The following is a 20,371-nucleotide window of genomic DNA, read 5'->3' on the forward strand; positions in this document are numbered from 1 at the left end:
GTGCCAGTGCATTGGGAAACTGTAACAGAAAAGAGTGACAAATGAAGTATTGTTGACACACAAATGTGGACCCTATGGCAGTTGTGGTAGACCACCATGAACTCGATATGTTGTAAGAGAAAATGTACAACACTTTTATGGCAACTAGAACTGTTGGACTGAGAAAGCGAGAGGTAGCAGCCATAACTGTCAGTGCCATACATCAAGAAGTAATAGAAGTAGTGTGTCGATCTTTAGCACCAATCTCTATCACCAGTAGAACATGCCAGGAATATTGGACGTGGCTAACTCTGTCTCGTGTTACAGTCATCAAACAACAACATAGAACCTAGCCATGTAGGTTGAATCAACTCCACAAAGTATAATGCCACACAGAAGGAGAGACATGTAGAGGATAGAGGACAATACGCTAATGCGTTTCCATTGTGGCCATCCTAGACATATATATGCTAAGATGGTATCTGTTCTTTTGGACATGTCAGATACCATCGGTGACTATGCGGCTCATTAGAATGAAATTACAGTGAAATGAACACCCTTAGCTGCTTCATGGCACGAAAGTCAGAGAGATGAATCTGTCCGGGCAGTAGCCGACTTGGGCCAACTTTTTGTAGTGTTAAATGTTTATCATTGTTAGCTAAAGAAGAAATCATTTTGAGGCACTGAGCACCCTGTGTGGTGATATCTGATTGTGGAAAAGTTTTCCAGTGGAGACTAGTATTGGAGGTGATATCGTGTTGTGACATGTTCTGCAGGATAACTACTACATGGTACCACAGATGAATGGTCCCACAGAATGCTTTAGTAAGATGTTGACAGATATGCTCTCGGCACACATTGGTGTTTGACAGAGATTTGGGTACTATACTGAACATCATCACATTTGTGTACAACACAGTGAGGCAAAACACCACAGGCTTCATTGCATTTTTTCTGCTCCACAGTTGCGAGGCTGAAATGACAAAAGATACACTGTTCCCGTTTCAACTAGATGATACTCAGGATAACTATGTGAAACACATCCACATCATCACTAAGACTGAAGGAAGGCAGCTTGCTTGCATACAGACCATGAATGCCCAGCCGAACGACCGAGAGTGCTGCAGTGTCAAACATTGGCCAATGGGATACTGCCCAGGATACTTGGTATGAATTTTTATGCCTGCATGGAAAGTGGGACTGTTGGACAAATTACTAAAGTGCTGTTTTGAGCTGTACCATGTCCTTCATTGTATATCAGATGTCACATATGAAATCAAGGATTATGACCCTTCATCAAGAAGAAGAAGCACAGAGACATCACCCACACCCTCACAGTCTTGTGATCATGTAATCCTCTAGTGGAATTGTGGCAGTTTTTCCCACCACCTAGCTGAGCTATGGCAGCTGTTAAGCTTTACACCTACTTTCTGCATTGCCCTCCAGGAAACCTGGTTCCCGGCAATGCGGACACCTGTCTTCCACAGTTATAAGGGATATTACAGGAACTGTAGCGACTATAATTGAGTGTCAGCTAGAATTTGTGTTTATGTCCTAAACTCAGTCTGTAGTGAACCGTACCCCTTCAAACCCCTCTTGAAGCTGTGGCGGTCAGAATACAGACGACACGGGAAATAACTGTCTGCAGTGTATATCTTTCTCCAGGTGGTGCAGTACCCCTGAATGTATTAGCTGCACTGATTTATCAACCCCCTAAACCTTTCCTACTTTTGGGAGATTTTAATGCGCATAACCCCGTGTGGGGTGGCACCATGCTTATTGGCAAAGGCAGGGAGGTCGAAAATTCACTGTCACAACTCGACCTCTGCCTCTTAAATACGGGTGCCCTCACACATTTCAGTGTGGCACATGGCACATATTCGGCCATTGATCTTGCAGTTTGCAGTCCTGGTCTTCTCTCATCTATCCACTGGAGAGCACATGATGACCTGTGTGGTAGTGACCACTTCCCCATCTTCCTGTCACTCCCACGGCGTCATGCCCATGGATGCCTACCCAGATGGGCTTTAAACAAGGCAGACTGGGAAGCCTTCACCTCCAGCGTCACCGGTGAATCTCTCCCACATGGTGCCATCGCTGTTGTCGTTGAGCAGGTCACTACAACTATCGTTTCTGCGTCAGAAAACGCGATCCCTCATTCTTTAAGTGACCCCCCCCCCCCTCCAATTCCCCGTGAAAGACAGTCCTTTGGTGGTATCTGAAAGTTGCTGAGGCAATTAAAGAGCATTGGCGAGCTCTACAGCTACATAAGTGGCACCCTTCCCTAGAGCACCTAATAGCCTTTAAGCTGCTCCCTGCCCGCGTTCGCCAGCTTATAAAATGATGCAAACAGGAGTGTTGGGAGAGGTACGTGTCAACCATTGTGTACCATACGTCACCTTCCCAAGTCTGGACAAAGATCAGATATCATTTTTGGTACCAGACCCCAACGGGTGTCCCTGTCATTAACATCAATGGCGTGTTATCTACTGACGCAAACGCGATTACTGAGCACTTTTCTGAGCACTATGCTCAAGCCTCTGTGTCGGAGAACTACCTCCCAGCCTTTCGCACCTTCAAACGGTGGATGGATAGGTAAGTCCTCTCATTCACTACATGCCACAGTGAACCCTATAAGGTCCCATTTACAGAGTGGGAGCTCTCAGCATCCTTGCACATTGCCCTGACACAGCTCCTGGGCCAGATCGGGTCCACAGTCAGTTTATTAAACGTCTTTTGTCTGACTACAAGTGACATCTCCTCGTCATCTTCAACCGGATCTGGTGTGATGGCGTCTTTCCATCACAATGGCGGGATAGCACAATCATTCCAATGCTCAAACCCGGTAAAAACCCACTTGATATGGATAGCTACTGGCCCATCAGCCTCATCAACTTTCTAAGCTGCTGGAACGTATGGTGTGTTAGCGATTAGGTTGTGTCCTGGAGTCACGTGGCCTACTGGCTCCATGTCAGGGCGGCTTCCTCCAGGGTCGCTCTACCACTGATAATTTTGTGTCCCTCAAGTCTGCCATCCGAACAGCCTTCACCAGATGCCAACATCTAGTTGCCGTCTTTTTTTACTTGAGTAAAGCATACGGCACGACGTGGCAACATCATATCCTTGCCATATTGTGTGAGTGAGGTCTCCGGGGCCTGCTCCTGATTTTTATCCGAAACTTCCTGTCACTCCGTACTTTCTGTGTCCAAGTCAGTGCCTCCCTTAGTCCCGCCCCCCTCCCCCCTATTCAGGAGAATGGTGTTCCGCAGGGCTCCGTATTGAGTGTGTGACTATTTCTAGGGGCTATTAACGGTCTAGCAACAGCTGTAGGGCCGTCGGTCTCACCTTCTCTGTATGCATCCGATTTCTGCATTTTGTACTGCACCTCCAGTACTGGTGTTGCTGAGCAGTGCCTACAGGGAGCCATTCACAAGGCGCAGTCGTGGATGGCCTCTAGCCCACAGCTACCAATTTTCAGCCGCGAAGTCGTGTGTCATGCATTTGTGTCGACATCACACTGCTCATCCAGAACCAGAACATTACCTTAATGACGATCCACTCACTGTTGTGGAGACATATTAGGACTGGTTATCGATGCCCGATTGACTTTGCTACCTCACCTTTGTCTGCTTAAGCGGAAGTGCTTGCAGCACCTCAATGACCTCTGCTGCCTGAGCAACACCAATTGGGGTGCAGATCTCTCTACACTGCTGCAACTCTACAGAGCCCTTGTTCAATCCCACCTTGACTATTGAGTCTGGTTTACGGTTCGATGGCACCCTCAGAGTTGCGTTTACTCGACCCACTGCACCACTGTGGCATTCGCGTAGCGACGGGAGCTTTTGAAACGAGTTCGGTGACCAGTGTCCTAGTGGAGGCCAGAGTCCCTCTATTGAAGGTTAGGCATGCACAACTGCTCACCAGTTACGTTGCACACATTTGTAGTTCTCCTATGCATCCAAATTACCGTCTCCTTTTCTCAACCATGGCGTTTCATCTCCCCCTTCGGCAGCCCAGGTCAGGGCTTACGATTTTAGTTTGCGTCCGGTCCCTTCGGTTTGAACTGGAGTCCTTCCTGTTACCACCCCTCCTTGAGGTCCATTCACGTACACTTCCATGGCTCTGCATTGGCCATACATGACTAACGCATGGTTACCTCCTCTGTCGCAAGGACCCACCTAGGTGTCGCGGTGGCTCACAAACGATGGTCGTCCACCTCTTGCTGGACTGCCCCCTTTCCGCCGCTCTGCGGTGGACTTTAAATTTTCCCAGCACCCTACCTTCGGTGTTGGGCAACAATGCCTCAACAGCAGCTTTAGTTTTAAGATTTATTCGTGAGGGTGGGTTTTATCATTTGAACTAAGTTTTAGCACGTGTTCTTTGTCGCTCTGTGTTCTATGCCCTAGTGCTTTTAGGATGGAGGTTTTAATTTGTTGCAGAGTGGCTGGCTTCTCCTTTTTATTCTCATGGTCAGCCAGCCATGGTAATCTGCTCTTTTGTTTTGATCTCTTCTTCATGTTTCTTGCATATCTCTGTGGTTTTCTTGTCCGATTTTGTCCATTTTAGTGTTTGTTGCCCTTCTGTCATTCGTGTGATTTTTCTCCTTTCTTCCAGCTGTGTTTTGTATGTCTCGATTATTTTACTCCCGCCTCTGTGGAATTATTTTAATCGGAATGAGGGACCGATGACCTAGCAGTTTTGTCCCTCCCTCTCTCTTTTAAATGAACCAAGCAACCAAACATGGACAAGATTTATATCAAGGGTGCTGTGGTCAGCTCCAACAAGAACTTCTGAAACAGTGGTTCGTTGTTTCTCCTAGAGAGGGAACAGTGGTGCGAGCTGTGTGGCGAACAGTGTGGCATATTGGTCAGTGTCTCTGGCTTACATGCTGTCGGTCACCAGTTCAAATCTGACAACCAGCAATTATTTGTTATTTAGCTGTTATATTTTCTAGAAAGTTCCCAAAATTTCTATGTTTGTACTTGTATATTCTGAAATATTCAGTGTTCGAATAAATAGCAGCACTCACCCTCTGTGTGGCTGTACGTTTATGTTTTTATAAATGTGCATCCAGTGCTATGTTTCGTAGTTCATTGACAGCCCTGCTTTTGGATTTGGACTTCAGGGTGGTTATGACATGACATAATTTTGTCTCAAAGGCATAGTCTGTGTTTTGGTGACAGACTTTCCTTACTATAGGCTGAACTCTGTGGTAGGTTGGAAGGTGACAATTTGGTTTGGGTTGGTGAAACCAGTGAATGTGAGTATGGAATCTATGTTATAGTGACAGTCTGATCTTTAGTGTAGTTTGAGGTCTATGTTAGGATGACAGATTAGTTGTGAGTTGTTGAAGCCAATGAATGTGAAAGTAAAATCTTGGTTGAGGTGACAGACTGATATGTTTCACAATTTGAGATCTATAGTTCCATTTTCTGGTATTTTTGTTTACTTGCGCCCAGAGTCCAGCGGTACACATATCAGAAACAGAAATGTCAAGGTGCAGCAAAGTGTTTACTGCTGCAAACAGTGTTTTTGTCCAAAAATTGTTTGACACTCTAGTACCGAGTGCGTTAAGATTGTTGCGTACTGAGGATCTCTCCCAAGTTCAAAAGGAAAATATCAGATGTCATTGTCTATACACATCAGTTGTTCCACCATCATATCTTCTCATGACTGTTTGTGACAGGTGTTACCAATCTGTACTTTGATGTTAGTGTGTGGACAGCAACTCTTAAAGTTTTCAGCTGGTGATGCAATGTTACAGACTCCAATGCCTGTGAATTCTCCAGTTTCTTGATACTGTTATATCTGTTGCTGTGCAGTGTGCTCAGGAACTACATGTGTGGCACAACTTCAAACAGTGTAAAACTCATTTCCTCTGTAACAACAATGCCATACTGTCACAGAAGGTCTGTTGGTGATAAGACCTGTCTCATCAAGCAACATGATGCAGGTATCTGGTCTTGAATTGTGCAGTGTAGTTATCATCAAATGAATGAAGCAGTTACACTGATGAGTCAAAACATTGTGACAACCTGCTTAATAACTTGTTTGTCCACCTTTAGAATGAAATACAGCACTGATTGCGTATTAGGGATCCGATGGGTTGTTGGTAGGTTTGTGGAGGTATGTGGCATTAGATTTCTATACTCAGGTCATGTAATTTGCATAAATAATGTACCACTGATTTGTGTACGTGTTGATGGCTCCCGATAGTGACCATGGGTTCCATAGGATTTGCGCCTGGCAAATTTGATTGCTGACACATCAATGTGAGATCACTGTAATGCTCCTCAAACCACTGTACCACGCTTCTGGCTCTGAAACTCGGATAATTATACTGCTGAAAGATGACATCGCCATCATGGAAGACATCAAGCATGAAGGGACCCAGGTGGTTCATTGCTGTCAGTGTGTCTTCAATTACTACCACAGGTCCCATGCAAGTGCAGGAGAATGTCTCCCTTAGCATAATACTGCTCCCACCATTCTGCGTCTGTAGTGCTGCTCATTTTGATTCGCCGTTCAGCTTGATGACGGCGTTTGTGGAGATAACCAGTGACCTATGATTCACCCGAAGAGCTGACACATTTCCATTGATCAACGGTCAAATCCTGATGGCCCCATGCCCAGTGCAATTTTAGTTGATGATGTTGCGTCAACATGTGAACACTTAGCGGTGGTCTGCTGTGGAGCTCAATGTTCAACAATGTATGGTGTACTATGTGCTCCGAAACACTTGTGCATGCAACAGCATTGTGCTATTTCATCAGAGATGTGACAGATCACCATCTATCCTACTTTACAGAGCAGACAAGCCTCCGAACCCCACTTTCTGTGAAGAGTCGTGGACATCCAACCATTTTGCGCCTAGTGGTAGTTTCACTGTCATCCTACCTCTTTCCGTAGATGCGTATGAAAGTAGCACGTGAACATTTGACCAGCTTTGGCATTTTCGAGATACTCGTTCACAGGCTCTGTATTAATAATAATATGGACTTTGTCAAAGTTGCTTACCTCAGTGTATTTCTCCATTTGCGGCCCATATCTTCACTAGGGTGATCCCCCATCCATGTCTGCTCCACTTACATACTTTTGTTACCGTGTCATATGCCCAAAATGCCACCAAGGCGCCATCCAACATTGTGGTGGGCAGTGGTCATAATGTTTTGGCTTATCCGTGTACATACATAACTCATCATATATGCTCATTAGTTTATACAGCAGAATTAGGCTACCTTATGGTATGCTTGTTAACATTTAAAGCCACATGCTATTTGCCCAGTAGTCTAGACAAACCTATGTTTATGGCATTTGTAGGTGTAGGGAAAGCTTTTGATGAGGTGGACTGGACTGCAATCTTTGAAATTTTGAAAGTAGCAGCAATAAAATGCAGGGTCCAAAAGTTTATTTATGACTTGTGTAGAAACCAGACTACAGTTACGATTCGAGGGACAAGAAAGGGAAGCTGTAGTTGAAAAGGGTGTGAGGTAGACTTATAGCCTATCCCAGATGTTGTTCTATACATTGAACATGCAATAAAGGAAACCAAGGAGTTACTTGGAAAGGAAATTAAAGTTTAGGGAGAAGAAATAAGAACATTTAAGTTCACTGATGACATTGTAATTCTGTCGGAGACAGCAGAGAACTCGGAAAAGCAGTTAAACAGAATGAGTATTGCCTTGGAAAGTAATTATAAAATGAGTAAAACAAGGGTAATGGAATCTATTCAGATCAGCTGATGCTGACTGAATTGGATTAGGAAATCACAAACTAAGAGTAGCAGATGAGTTTAGCTATTTGTCCTGGACATCCGTGGTCCAGATGAGAGCCAGCTGCCTTGATTCTTCGGTCTTGGTGATGATGTGTTTAATGTAGTTATTCTGAGTATCATTCGGTTTAAAGGAAGTAGTGTATCCATTGCTATTTCAGCCGTATGGCTGTGGAGCAGAAAGAATGGCATGATAGATGGAAAGTAGTTGATGAGTTCTGCTATTTGGTAGCAAAATAACTGATAGTGCCTTCAGTAGAGAGAGTGAAAAAGGCAGATGGCAATAGCAGGAATAGAATTTCTGAAAAGAGAAATTCGTTAACATTGAATATAAATTTAAGTGTTAGGAAACCATTTCTGAAAGTATTTGTATGAAGTGTAGCCTTGTAGAGAATGCTGAAGGTTAGATGGATATGTTGAATAAATAATAAGGAGTTTTCTAGGTTTGTAGGCAGAGTTTGACAGAGTGCCCCACTGCTGACTGTCAGCGAAGGTCCGAGCATATGGAATAGGTCTTCAGATATGTGAGAGGCTCGAAGACTTCTTAAATGATAGAGTCCAATATGTTGTCCTGGGTGTTCATCAGAGACAAGGGTATCGTCCGGAGTATGATAGGACCACTCTTGTTCTAGACATATGTAAACAATCTGACAAATAGGGTGAGCAGAAATTTGTGACTGTTTGCTGAAGACACAACACAGTGTACGGTGAAGTGTTATCACTGAGTGATTGTGAGAAGTACAGGATGACTAAGACAGAATTTCTGTTTGGTGTGATGAATTGCAGCTTGCTCTAAGTGTACAAAATGTCAGTTAATACAGATAAGTAGGAAAAACAGTCTTCCACTATTTGAATGCACTGTAAGTGGCATGCTGCTTGCCACAAACACTTTGATTAAATATCTAGGTGTAACGTTGCAAAGCAGTATGAAATGAAACGAGCATATAATAATTGTGTTAGGGAACTCAAATGGCCAACTTGAGTTTCATGGCAGAATTCGTGGAAAATATTACTCATCTAGAAAGTAAACTGCGTGTGGAACACTAGTGTAATCCATTCTTGAGTACTGCTTGAGTGTTACGGATCACCTCCAGGTCAAATTAAAGGAAACTTGAAGCAATTCAGAGATGTGCTGCTAGACGTGTTACCTACCGGTAGGTTCAGAGTGAGTACTGTGAGTATTGTGGAAATGGTACATGATCTCAAATAGGAATCCCTAGCAGGAAGACAATGTGTTTTTTCACAAAACACTGTTGAGAATATTTAGAGAACTGGCATTTGCAGCTGACTGCAGTGATTCTACTGCCACCAATGCACATCTCACATTAGGACTGCATAGACAAGACAGGGTGAGAGAAATTAGGACTTGTATGGAAGCATACATGTGCTCATTTTTCCCCCCTTGCTCTAGTTCAGAGTGGACATATAAATCTGAGGGTAGAAATATATCTACAGGTATAAAAGCAGTAAAGTTCACAAACATGACTATTCACTTGCTTATTGACTATAGGATGTGAAGCTGAAAGATGTAATTATAATTGCCTATGAAACTAATGAAAAATCTATATATCATCCACTTGAGTTTGCTGCACTATTCTGGAACACATAAAAATGTCCAAATTTAATTTATGTTGGGATTAAACATCTCATTTCTTGAAATCAGGGCAGTGTCATAGTTCACAAAATCTGCAAAAAATACTATTCAAGTTGCTGGATAAGAACTGTTACCTGACTTTTGAAAGGTTTTTGATGAGAAAAATGTATTTGCTTGAAGATTATCACTATGTAGTTAGGGATGGAGAGTCATAATAAAAACAAGTGTATCAATAGTACGACAAGTAGCCATTATTGGAACTCTACTGTTTGCAAATTGTTGGTGATGTCAGTAGCTTTCTAAGATTGTTGGCATGCACTACTGTCATTTCTTTAGTGAGTCTCCCTGAGAACCATCATGGTATTCGTTTCAGTACACAGTGAAGACCTTATGCAGTAGCGAGCAGCTCAACTGAATAAATAATGTGTGTATGTGTTCCTCATACATATAAATGATTTTCCGTCTAATACCCAACAAACATAATTAAATCTTTTTGTGGATGACGCTAGTATTGTAGTCAATACAAGCATGCATACAGCAACAGAAGAAATGATAAGCAGTGTTCTTAAAAGTATCATGGACTGGTTTTATGTGAATGGTCTCACACTCAGTTTTAAAAAGAGACAATGTATTCAGTTCTGCACACCCAGAGGTGCCACATCAATGTTAAAAGTAACACATGGTGAAGAAATAATAAATAGGGCAGAAATGTCAACATTTTTAGTTTTACGTATTGATGAGAATTTAAACTGTTAAAAGCAGATTTTGAAACTCCTAAAACATCTTAGTTCAGCCTCATTTGCAAGTAGAGTCATTGCAAATCCAGGGAGAAGAGACTAGTCAGTAAGTGGACATATTTTGCATATTTTCATTCAGTGATGTCATATGGAATAATGTTCTGGGTAACTCATCTTTAAGAGAGAAAGTCTTCATTGTTAAAAAATGTGCTGTATGATAATATGTGGTGCTCACCCACGATCATCTTGTAGACATCTGTTTATGGAGTTGGATATCTACAACATACAGCACTGGGTGACACATTGTGGAAGTCCTCAGCATAATGCAAAGACCAGCTTCTACATGTCTATTATAGGCAATGAGGCTTATTAATGTTGCCAAGTTATTATGTTTCAAGACTGAAAGTAATAGAATGAAATTAAGTATGTGTAGCATTAGTTGTTCGTTCATTTGCAGATCATTTTGCAGTTATATAATGTGAACCAGCTGATCACACCAATAAAATATAATGGTGATAACAAACACGCAGGTGTAAAATTACTTGAAGATATATTTAATTCTAGCACTAATGCTACACAATTTTTTCTCATCACATTAAAAGTTGTTGCACTCGTCTCACACACTATGCACACATCCTTTTAGCTGACATCAGGGCCATGATGATACCTTTGATTCACCATTACACTCATTGTGTGTTCTCATTTTTCTGTCTGAAAAACTGAGTTAGCGTTCCCCAGTAATGGAATTTAACTTGTAATCTTAGGAAAACAAACAGCGGTTAGCATTTCCAGTGCAATCTTCTCACATACAATTTTATAGTAATGTGCATTTTTCTCTGAAGATACATGACACACATTTTTCATTTTCACCAACTTTTTATAACAGATCCTTGCTTTGTTTTTGAAGTAATCCTTTACTGCTTGAATAACTTACGGGAATGCAACTGGGTTATGTCGTCAACAACAACTGATATTTCGGTGGGTGACAGTCCTGTCATTTTCGAGGCGAAATGGCAGCAGTTAAATGCTGTGCCAGTGAACCTTGCTTTGCAGAGCAATATACATTTCACGGTGGAAATGGAAAAAGACAGCTGCTTTCCCTTCCTTGATTTGTCAGTCAGGAGGAAGGTTGGTGGTACATTGGGACATACTGTTTGTAGGAAGCCTACTCACACTGACTTGGGTCTGCAGGCAGATGTCACCAATGGCCTGGCATGTAGTGGCACTTTGTACCTTGGTTCACAGGGCCCACAGCATTTTGTATCCTGAGAGGTTGTCAGCTGATTTAATCCATTTTAAGGTCACCTTCCATCAGAATGGATATAGTGAAAGACAGATTGGACATGCATTGGGCAAGTGATCAACCTTGCACCGATTGAGTGACTAGGTCTGCAAGACTGGGTGTATCTTGTGGAAATATGATGTGAAATGTTTTTTCTGACTTCCATTTGAGATTATGGTCCTTTTAGGTTCCCTTAAGGATGATCTTGGTTTGCGTAAGGCAGGTGTCTGTCATATTCTTCGTGGTCGTAGTGAGTCATATATTGGTCAGACTATCAGGGCCACGGAGTAAAAGTGTACTTGACCACAAGCATCACACATGGTTACTACAACCGAGCAAATCAGCTATTGCAGAACATTGTCTTGCACTCGTCATCCTGTGTAATATAACAACATGGAGATTCTGGCATGTGCTTCCAGACATTGAGATAGTGTTATTAGGGAAGAAGTTGAGATTAACCCTCGAGCACACACACCTATGTATGAAGTGCACAAAACACAAAGAAAATTGTTTTACAGTGTTCCAATGTTGTTTCACAATTGCAGGCCCAAACCTATTCATTAATTGTTACTTCATTTAACTTGGTGATAAATTGTGTTGACATACATCCTTGTGAGTGGTAGTAATATAGAACAAACAGCAATCTAGGTCAGAAAAAAATTTACATTCTGTGCAGGAAAATGACCCACATTATGAGCTAGCAGCACAATCCCACAATGAGGCAGTTGCTACAAGATAATGAGCAATCAAAATAAGTGATGGGCTGGGATCTGGTACAACTGCATTGTTACCGTGGGGTAATACCTGTCAGTGGCAACAGAGTGATATAATTAAAGTATATTTTGTTATTGTTTAATTAAACAGCTCATACAATGTATGTTTATTTTGTTTAATTAAACTAAGGTTAGACTATGATTACACTCTTACATGTTTACTTTAGTAACATGAAGACAGTTATTACTTATGTGTGTACAAAGTATGCGGATGCTCAAGGGTTAAATAACCAAGTATTCTTGTAAATAAAAATGGAGTTTTTTGCTTAAATTCTTCTTGGAATTCTGCTTTCTCCCCCTTGTCAAAAAACAGATGGGCAGAGTTAATGCTACCTCATCTGATGTGCTACCTCACCTGTTGTAATTTTCAGTATCAATAACTTCTGGTGTTAGTCATTGTTGCTCATATGATGGTGCAAATGTTTACTGTGTGTTGTGTTGTGTTGCAGGAAATTCTCAGCAAACCAAGGTTTTAAATTCCCTTGCACAGTACTTACTTTCTACAGTTTGGCCTTGAAAAGGACAGGGTGCTCACCTGTAGAAATGTCGGCGGTTGTCAATGATGTCACTTAGCTGCATTCCTGTACATTATTTGAACATTATATATGCTGAGAGAAACTCAGGTCTAATCCTTTACAGTATAATTATAATATGTACATGGGATATCCAGAAAGTATGAATTTTGATGTAGCATTGGAGGTAGTAGGAAAAGGGGAGGGGAAGGGGGTATGGTTGATCAGTTGCTCCATAGACTCATGTTGCAGGTCAGTGTGCTTAAAGCTGCGGTATTGAGGGAAGCCACATTGCTATTGGTTGGCCTACTGTACTCATCGAAAATAAGTGTTGTAATTGAAGATCTCACCAAATGTTAAATGAATTCTGTAATGTGGTTTTTAGTGGCAAAGAACTCAAAACTATTGACATTTATTGCAAAATTTGTTGTATGTGGACGAGATGTGATCAGTGAAGATGTTTTACATTAGTGGTGTGTTTTGTGTGAGAGAGGAAGGGCGATTGTTCATGGTGACAGACTATAGATTGTCTGCAGTGAACCTGAACAGAAAATTGATTACAAGATATGTGAAAACCAGTATTTCATGATAACTTGAACAATCCAACAACTTTTCACAGACTTCTCAAATTGTTTGTGATGAGATTGTGGGTAAGCCGGCCGCGGTGGTCTAGCGGTTCTGGCGCTGCAGTCCGGAACCGCGGGACTGCTACGGTCACAGGTTCGAATCCTGCCTCGGGCATGGGTGTGTGTGATGTCCTTAGGTTAGTTAGGTTTAAGTAGTTCTAAGTTCTAGGGGACTTATGACCTAAGATGTTGAGTCCCATAGTGCTCAGAGCCATTTGAACCATTTAGATTGTGGGTAAACAGTTAGAATACTAAAAGTTCTAAGCCTCTTGGCAAAAAAAAAAAACCACTTTTCTGTGAGAAGCACAAAACTCGATGAGTGACTGCCTTTCTGGACATTGCTCTCCATAATGGTACAGAAGGGGAAGACCTAGGGAACAGAATTGTGGCTGATGACAAGACATAGTAAAACTGTGGAATATTGTGAAATAGGAGGAAAAACCACCAAACATTCCCCAGTATAGCAGTTCAATTAAACGGAATGACTATAATGTGACTGATAATTTACAAATTGCAATTGGTGTTAATAACCACTGCATAACCGTAGCAACAAAAGTTAGGTCAAACTGCTCAGTAACAGAAACAAGGGGATATTTTGCAAATTTCAACCCACAAAAATTGAATCACATGCTGTAACACCAGTATCCTTCACTGAAATTAATAGATTTGTAGAAGTTCTCGTGGTATAAATGGAATTTTGAACAGAGTTTTGAAGAGTTGTTCTAATTAATCAAGTCACATCAGTGATGGAATGTGTAATGCATCACAGACACAGGGATTTTTTCAGAAAGATTAAAATATGCTGTTGTTAAACCTCTTTACAAGTAAAGCGACAGAAGAAATGTAAATAACTGTAAAATTTTTTTACTCACATTTTCTTCCAAAAATTCAAGGAAGTAATGTATTTAAGAGTAGTGTCACAGTTTACTCAGTACATCACAGTTTGGGCCCCAGAAGGGTTGCTCGGCTGAGAATGTCTTTTTATATGGCTATTCACCAGATTTTACAAGCCTTAATAATAACATATATGTTCCACTATGTCAAAGTCATTTTGTTTGATAGATTATGACCCATGTATAGAAGTTTTACAGAGCAAATAGTGTAACAAACTTCTTGTTTGAACTATGTTTAACCAAAATATTGCAAAAAGTGGTGATTAATAATTCTGGAAAGGGAGGAAATATTAGTGACTGGGAAAAATGACAAATGGAGTCATACAGAGCTAGATTTTGGGTTGCCTCCTTAATGACCAACTTAACATACACCAAGCAGAATTGCTATTTTTTGGTAAATGAAACACCTGTTATGTAATTAACTCTGAGACAGTAACAGAAGGAATCATTAATAACATTTTTTTCTTTTTTTCAAATAGTTGGAGTCAGGGAGGAATGTAGTCATCAGCCACACGTAATTAGTTTTTTAGGTACGACAATTATAAAGTTCCATGGAAATCTACAAATGTTTAAAAGAAAATAGAAACCTTCTTTGTTCTCTAAACGATAGTTTAATACTTTGCAAAGAGTGTAGTAGAACACTCAACTCTCTTTGTGCAATATAGTATTAATTTTAGTCATTTTAATTCAGATGTAATCAATAGTGACTTATGACTTGCATCTTGGAAAACAGTTCAGAATACGAATTGATAAGGATTTATGGTGAAATGCACTTAAAAAAGTGACAAGCATTTATAATTATAGGTTCAGTCATGGATAAAGCAGGTGGTAGATACTGGTAGAATACTGGGGAAGTGTAATCAGTCTACAAAGGAGATTGCTTACAAATCACTCGTGTGACTCATCCTAGAATATTGCTCAAGTGTGTGGGACACATACCATATAGGACTAACAGGAGATATTGAATGTATACAGAAAAGGGTGGCGTGAATGTTCACAGGTTTGTTTAATCCTTGGGAGAATGTCACTGATATGTTGAAAGAACTGACCTGGCAGACTCTTGAAGACAGATGTAAACTATCTCAAGAAAGTCTGTTAACTAATTTTCAAGAACCGGCTTTAAATGATTACTGTATCACTTGCATAGGGATTGTGAGGATAAGATTACAATAATTACTGCATGCACAGATGCATTCAATCAATCATTCTTCCCATGCTTGTTATGTGAATGGAACAGGAAGAAACCCTAATAATTGGTTCAGTGGGGATGTACCTCTGCCATGCACCTCATGGTGGTTTGCAGAGTATAGATGTAGATGTAGATTTTTACACATTTATGTATATGTAATGGATCACTCGGACTAATAAATTATTTTACAGTTTCTGCCCATTCATCTGTTGTGTATCCTATTGGACATCTGTTTGTTGCATACACATCAGAGCCCGATAGCAAGAGATATGTTGTATCTTTTGAAAATATCACCAGATGCAAGAGGTAAATCTGCAATTCTTGGCATCTGTTGAAGAAAGACTGAACTTTTTCAACAGAAGCTGAAGAGGACATTATTAAGTGTGTCTTAGCATGAGAAACTAAATTTTGAGAGAGAGAGAAAGGCTTATGACTATCTCTCTCTGACCCCATCAGTTAGTAAGTGGGTCTCTTATTTAAGAACGAACTGTACCTTCAGATCTGTACAAGAAATAGAACAACATTGACAATTAATGTAGAATATGAAAAGCAGTCAGTGAGTAGGGTCAAGAAACACAATGACTCTCTCCAGATATCTGGAGATTTTAAATTGACAATCAATGCCCAGGCACAAGTTGAAACCTACTCTATACTATGTACATTGGGCCTCCTCAGGAGCCTTGTCAGAGGTGAATATTTTTCTAAAATAGACCTTGCCGACACATTTGCAGATCCTACTAGATGAGGACTCGCAATGCTTTATGGCCGTTAACACTCCCTTTGGCCTATACAAATACAAACACTTGGCCTTTGGGATTTCTTCCACTCCAGGGATGTTTCAGAGGTACTTGGAACACTTAACCATGTACATCCCTGCCTGTACCAACTATCTTCACAATGTAATTGTCACAAGCCCTATGCATCAGGACCATCTGCACAACTGTTGTACCCTTTTTACTGCATTGTGTGATGCAGCGGTCAAGTGCTGCTTACACAAATGCAAGCTTCTTTTTTTTCCGCTCCAGTAGCAAGTGGAATGAATACCTCCTTACACTTGTTCAACAAATACAGTATCCAGCCCACTGGTGACAACATTTATGCTATTGGCTCTTTTCCCCGCCCCCAAGATTTACAGGAACTGCAGGCTTTTTTGGGAAAGGAGAATTATTATTATTCTAAGTTCCTACTCCCACAAGCTATCCACATTATGCAGACGCTCAATCAATAGTCAAAGAAGGGCGTTCAGTACAGGTGAATGGCTGGCTGTAAACATACTTTCACATAGCTGAAGCATCTGTTGCACTTGACACCCTGCCTTATGCTTTCTCCATCATGTCCACTGGTTTTGGCCATTGATGCTTCTTCCTATGGCACTGGCGCAGTGCTGGCATATAGAAATGATGATGGTACTGAGCAGCCTATTGTCCGTGGGTGAAAGACTCTGACATCTGCTCAAAGAACTACTCACAAATTGAACAAAATGCTTTAGCTATCCTCTTTGCCAATAAGAAGTTCCATGTTTACCTATTTGGCACCAAGTTTGCCCTCATTAAGGACCATAGACCATTGTAAGCACTCTTTGGGCCTGGCTTCCAGCCTGGATGGCACAACAGCTCCAGTGTTTAATGTTTTTTCTCAGGTCCTACAATTATACCATTAAGTACAAATCCACAGTGCAACACGCAAATGCAGATGCCATTGCTCGTCAGCACTTGGGGCCCAACCCTGGCTTTTTATCCACAGGAAGTCTCATGTTTCCACATTTACGTGGAACAACACCAAGCCTTGGACAGATTTCCCATTACAGCAACTCATATGGCTGCAGATACACGCCACTACCCTGTGTTATGGCACATTTTGCACTATGTGCTTCGTGGGTAGCCCACAAATGTTTTGAAGTCTGCCGATCTGGGACTTGACGCCTGGGTTCACCTCTACCACTGTTTGCCGGATGTCTCCAATGTTCTCCTGTTTGACACAGAGTTAGCTACCCATCGTGTCATAATCCCATCTACCGTGCACCCTCAGATATTGAAACTCCTCCATCGTGGACACAGGGGTATGTTGCAAATGAAAGCCCTTGCAAGGTGACATGTCTACTGTCCGGGACTAAACTAGGATGAGGTGGCCGTGGTGCACAACTGCTCTGCTTGTGCCCGGAACCAGATTGCTACTCCACAATCTTTCACCATTCCCCCCTCCCTGTTGTCCCTGGTACTGCATTCACCTGAACTTTGCTGGCACCTTTCTGGGCTCTATGTGGCTTATTGTCGTGGACACTTATTCTAACTGTTCACATGTGGCCAGCATAGCGACCACCACCACCACCACCACCACCACCACCACCACCACCACGAGCCCCGCCACTGCTGCCGATGACATGATCCTCAGTGCCCTCATCCAGATTCTAGACATCTAAGTACTTCCCCGTAACATCATGTTGGACAGTGGGCCCCAATTTACACTGACAGCTTGTGAACAGTTTTGCACCTCCAGTGGCATCAAGCACCTATTTCATCTGCCGTTTGGCCGGCCGAAGTGGCCGCGCGGTTCTGGCGCTGCAGTCTGGAACCGCGAGACCGCTACGGTCGCAGGTTCGAATCCTGCCTCGGGCATGGATGTGTGTGATGTCCTTAGGTTAGTTAGGTTTAACTAGTTCTAAGTTCTAGGGGACTAATGACCTCAGCAGTTGAGTCCCATAGTGCTCAGAGCCATTTGAACCATTTCATCTGCCGTTTCACCTGTCCTCAAATGGCAAATCAGAGCTTATGGTGTGTACATTTAACCAACAAATGTTAAAGGCAGTAGGCACTTTCCACTACCACAGCTGTGCTCACTGTGTTTCTGAGCACCTACGGGATCACCCTGCCCACGACCATAGCCTGGTGAAGCGCTCCTCTGTGGGCAGCAGCCATGTACTCTCCTCCATCTTCTGGCCCCACAGCCGAAGGAGGCCCGGACCCAGCACGCCAGGTGCTACTTGCCAGCATCAGCAGTATGGGCGTGCTCGCATGGGGCAAAACCATCATGGGTGTAAGGCTACAGTGATTGCCATCCACGGGCAATGTGTTACCACAGTTGAGACTCAGAGAGGCTTGGTGCACCACCGTACTAATCAACTACATCTGCGCCAACTGACTGTACCACCATCGGCGGCTCAGTCGCATGTGGAACAGCAACCCTTCTCAATCCCGACACAGATGAGTGGGTACAACTTCTGCTGTAGGGCACCAGTGGTAGCTCCCATGAATGCGGGGTGGAGGTGGAGTCCTCCCTTTGTCACCCCCTGCCCTTGTGTGCCAGAACGCTGCTACACACCCTGCCCTACAACTTCATCAAAATGATTGTAATATCAGTGCTAAGTAATTCTATGTAACTAGCCATGGAAAAAACTGATTGTGAGGGCACAGGAAGGACAGTTAAAAGAATTTGCAAAAGAAATTTTATGAAGACCCATAGGAAATCAGGTACTATCTGCATCAAATTTGTGTCAGTTTTGTAATGATAATATCGCCAAAGTTAAATTGTGTTTTATTTCAGAAGAGTCAGTAAGTCTGACACATTCTGGCCTTGGAGACCACTTTGCAGAATTCAAACCTTTCTTTGAAATATAAGGTTCCATAATTTTGAAGTGATTAGGCTGTTTAGGGATCTCGGGAGGAAGAATGATCACTGAGTGCAACTTGAAATATAATTCAAGGAGTAAATTGGCATCCTTTGAGAGAGATGAAAATTTAATTGCATCAAGATATGTACCTTGTAAATATTCCAATTTGCACACTTTGGGGTAACCATTGAACTAAATACAAAAGAACATGGGGTTACTGAATAGTTTATGCATCCTTCAAGACTTTGCCACCATTCTGTTGGCCAAAATGAGAGAATGTTTCCTGATTCCCATTCCTCGTATCCTTCCTGTTATTCACCGTCCTAAAATGTGAACTGGAAAATCTCCCCATCAGCGACCTTGGCGGGTTAATGTATGGTGTGGCATTATGGGAGGAAGGATAATTGGCCCCCATTTTATCAATTGCTATCTAAATGGTACAATGTATGCTGATTTCTTATGTAATGTTCTACCAATGTTACTACAAGATGTTTCACTGACATGACAGAATGGCGATGTACTTCCAACAAGATGGATGTCCAGCACATAGCTCGCTTGCAGGTGAAGCGGTATTGAATAGCATATTTCATGACAGGTGGATTGGTCGTCGAAGCAGCATATCATGGCCTGCACGTTCACTGGATCTGACATCCCTGGATTTCTTTCTGTGGGGAAAGTTGAAGGATATTTGATATCGTGATCCACCGACAACGCCTGACAACATGCATCGGCGCATTGTCAATGCATGTGCGAACATTTCGGAAGGTGAACTACTCGCTGTTGAGACGAATGTCATATTGCCAAATGCATTGAGGTTGATGGACATCATTTTGAGTATTTATTGCATTAATGTGGTATTTACAGGTAATCGTGCTGTAACAGCATGCGTTCTGAGAAATGATAAAGTTCACAAAGGCACATGTATCACATTGGAACAACCGAAATAAATTGTTCAAATGTACCTACATTCTATATTATAATGTAAAAAACCTACCTGTTGCCAACTGTTCATCTAAAATTGTGAGCCATATGTTTGTGACTATTACAGCGCCATCTATCACAAAGCGAAAAACGTGGTCCAACTAAAACATTCATGTTTCGTTATGTACTGCATGAATATGTAATAAAAAATGGGGGTTACTATTTTAAAAAACGCAGTTGGTATCAGTTTGACCTATGGCAGCACCATCTAGCAGGCTAACCGTAGCGCCATCTGGTTTCCCCCATCAAGCTAGACAAGTTTCGTTCTTTGTAGTTTTTTTGTTTGACGCTTATTTGGCCTGCCCACAATCGATGGACCACCCTGTGTATTTTTTCCATTCTTGATTGTTTTATTTAAAGGTATGATATTTTTTTCTCCAATCCTTAAACTGTATAATGTACAAACTCCATATAAATAAATAAAGGA

The 20,371-nt window shown here is 41.9% G+C and overlaps 1 protein-coding gene across 2 annotated transcripts in view; it reads left to right on the plus strand.

The window, feature by feature from the left end:
* Positions 1-20,371, plus strand: part of LOC124555465 (myotubularin-related protein 14) — a 146,691-nt gene that overhangs the window by 12,215 nt on the left and 114,105 nt on the right. The window contains exon 1 of one of the 2 annotated variants that reach the window (XM_047129388.1): positions 969-1,146. The exons of the other annotated variant lie outside the window; for it this stretch is intronic. Within the exon in view, the coding sequence (XP_046985344.1) occupies positions 1,072-1,146 (75 nt within the window). The 5' untranslated portion in view covers positions 969-1,071. Of the gene's footprint in view, positions 1-968; positions 1,147-20,371 lie in introns of those variants that run through there. 2 annotated transcript variants of the gene reach the window in all.

This window comes from Schistocerca americana, chromosome X, assembly GCF_021461395.2.
Source record: "Schistocerca americana isolate TAMUIC-IGC-003095 chromosome X, iqSchAmer2.1, whole genome shotgun sequence".
NCBI classification, from domain to species: Eukaryota; Metazoa; Arthropoda; class Insecta; order Orthoptera; family Acrididae; genus Schistocerca; species Schistocerca americana.